The 2,334-nt window shown below is 59.8% G+C and overlaps 1 protein-coding gene across 1 annotated transcript in view; it reads left to right on the forward strand.

Annotated features, from left to right (window-relative positions):
• CCDC30 (coiled-coil domain containing 30) overlaps nucleotides 1-2,334 on the forward strand; it is a gene marked incomplete at its 5' end in the record, with an annotated part of 24,079 nt that overhangs the window by 21,190 nt on the left and 555 nt on the right. The window contains 3 exon segments of the mRNA XM_010139436.1: nucleotides 377-516; nucleotides 790-904; nucleotides 1,805-1,882. Coding sequence (XP_010137738.1) covers nucleotides 377-516; nucleotides 790-904; nucleotides 1,805-1,882 — 333 coding nt within the window.

The raw sequence follows: 2,334 nt of genomic DNA on the forward strand, positions 1-2,334 counted from the left end.
TCTGCCCCGTGTGCTGCTCCCGCTCCGTGTGCAGGACCGAAGCCACCCTCGGAAGGGTGGCAGTGCTGAGGGGCTCCTGCCCCTCCTGGGAGGAACCTCATTTAGCCAAAAGGAGATTCCTGGCTCGAGTTGGCCCCTGGGGGAAGCCGTGCCCTCGAATCCCCTTCACAGACCCCCCAGGCACCATCATCTCTCGCCTCAGAAATAGGGCAGCTGGGGAGGGACTCAAAAGCCTCTTTTGTGGGGTATGGTCCATCGGACAGCGTGTCCCTTCTGGCCGTGAACTTGGTGGTGAGCCCTTCGGCAGAGCGCTCCGGGGTAAGCGGGGGCTGGGGAAGAGTGAAGCAGCGTAAGGGCTGGTTGTCCTTTCCCTCAGGGGAAGGCACTGATCGCGCAGCTCAGCGCCGAGAATGAGCGACTGCTCCAGGAGAGACGCCGCCTCCTCCAGAAGATAACTGACCCCGTGGAGGAGACCACTTGGAGCAGCCGCTCTGCCGCTGCCGCCCCGCAGAGCAGGTAGGTGCTTAGTGACGTCCACACCTCCGGGAACCTGCCTCTGCCCGGCGCTTCCCCGGTTTTCTGCCTGTCTCTCTTAGGAAGTGCAGAGGAGCCCGAACCGCACCAGTGCTGCGGCTTTGAATTGCGGTGGGGTGTCATGAGCCCCTTCCCCATCGCAGCCGAAGGCCCTGGAGGCCAGAGGGTTGGCGGTCGAAAAAGAAACTGCCCCTTTGCAAAGGTAGCGTGGCTGGAAGGAAAATAACTTGTGTCTTGTCCGTGTGACCTGCTCAGAGTGAAGATCCTGGAGGAGGAGAACGTGCAGCTCCCCGAGCGCAAACCGCAGCTCTCCGGCCATGCACCCACCCCGCAGCGCACCCCGAGGAGCCTCCATGCTCCCAGCGCCGAGGTGAGACATGGAGAGGGCTCGGGCTCAACACACGGGCTGCAGGGGCTGGTGTCTCCTGCGAGTGCGGGTCGGTGGATGGAGCCGCAGCTGAGGGCGATGGAGAAGAGCTGGCTCAAGCAGCTGGGGTGAGATGGGGTGGAAGGGAACCCGACACGCCGTAGATTGTAACGGCTTTGTGGGTGAGGAGGGACTGCGGGGAGCTGCAAGCTGAACGCACTTGCTATCTCCGAGCCGCTGCGCCGAGAGATCCTTTTCCCCGAGGCTGGAAGCGTCACTTTGGCTCTTCTGCAGGTTTAGGGCTGTTCAAAGACCTGAGTTTTCAAGTTAGCTGTGAAATTCAGGAGAAATAACCCAGCGTGGTGGGGACTGATACTCCTGTAAGGCAAAACCCCTCAGGCCAAGCTGACCGATTGTAGCAACTACACCGAACGTGACCTACAGTCCTCAATTTGGGGTTGACCAGGTTAATGACGAGCTCTGGGGGAATGGAGGAGAACCCAGGGAAGTCCGAGATCGTGTCTCAACAGCTCTTTGAATAAAACGGGTGGCTTTGGAAAATGCACCTGAAATGTGGAGGGAACCCAGCTGGGTTGGAAATGAGCTGTTGGGGCTGATGGTGCTGCTGGGGCCTGGCAGAAAGAGCCGCTGGCGTGTTCCGCTGGGATTTATTTCCTCCTGCTTGTTTCACCTAGTTGGGGGCTTATTGGGGCTGGTTTGGGGGTTTCTTGTAGTCCCAGTTCTGACCCCAAGGACAAATCAGTGATAATAGCTCTGTGGGGCCGGAGTTAATGGGCAGAACTGGCAGCGGGGCTGGGGGCACTTTGAAGGCCAAAGCTGTTGGTTGGAATGTGGGGTCTGACGTGAAGCTCCTCCTTTGAAAGTCTCTGTTCCTGCTTCCAGGACTCGAAGAGCCTCAGCTTCTCCGAACGCCAGCTCCAGAGGAAGGTGGTGCCATCTCCTCGTCCCAGGTACCGGGGGGTAAACAGAGGAGGCAGGGGATGCCCCTGCATCTGGTGAAGGAGAAGTTGAGCTTTGGCTGCTCCACCCAGTGCTTTCCACCTCCAAGGGTCTTCTGGGTTGGTTTTTTTTTTTGGGGTGTGTCCAATTTCAAGGGAAATGATATTAAAAAGAGGGAAGCTGATTTTCCAGACTGTGGGGTTCAGAAGTCAGCTGGTGCCCACTGGGTTTGGAGGAGTGTCTTCACCCCCGAGGGTCTGAGAGGCAGAGGAGCTCTGCTGCCCCCAGCTGTGACCCACGTCCAGGCCACGGGGCAGGAGGCAGCTGGAGCCATTTCTCCAGCGCGGTCACTCTCCAGCGGCGTAACCAGGAGCTCCGCAATCGCGCCAGGACGGGCAAGGGGAAGGCGGAGAGACCCGGCAGCTCTGGTCTCTGCCTGCTGGAGCCCCAGGGCTTGGCTCCAGCCGGCGGGG

The sequence above is a fragment of the Buceros rhinoceros genome, unplaced genomic scaffold (genome assembly GCF_000710305.1).
Source record: "Buceros rhinoceros silvestris isolate BGI_N320 unplaced genomic scaffold, ASM71030v1 scaffold20577, whole genome shotgun sequence".
Classification (NCBI taxonomy): Eukaryota; Metazoa; Chordata; class Aves; order Bucerotiformes; family Bucerotidae; genus Buceros; species Buceros rhinoceros.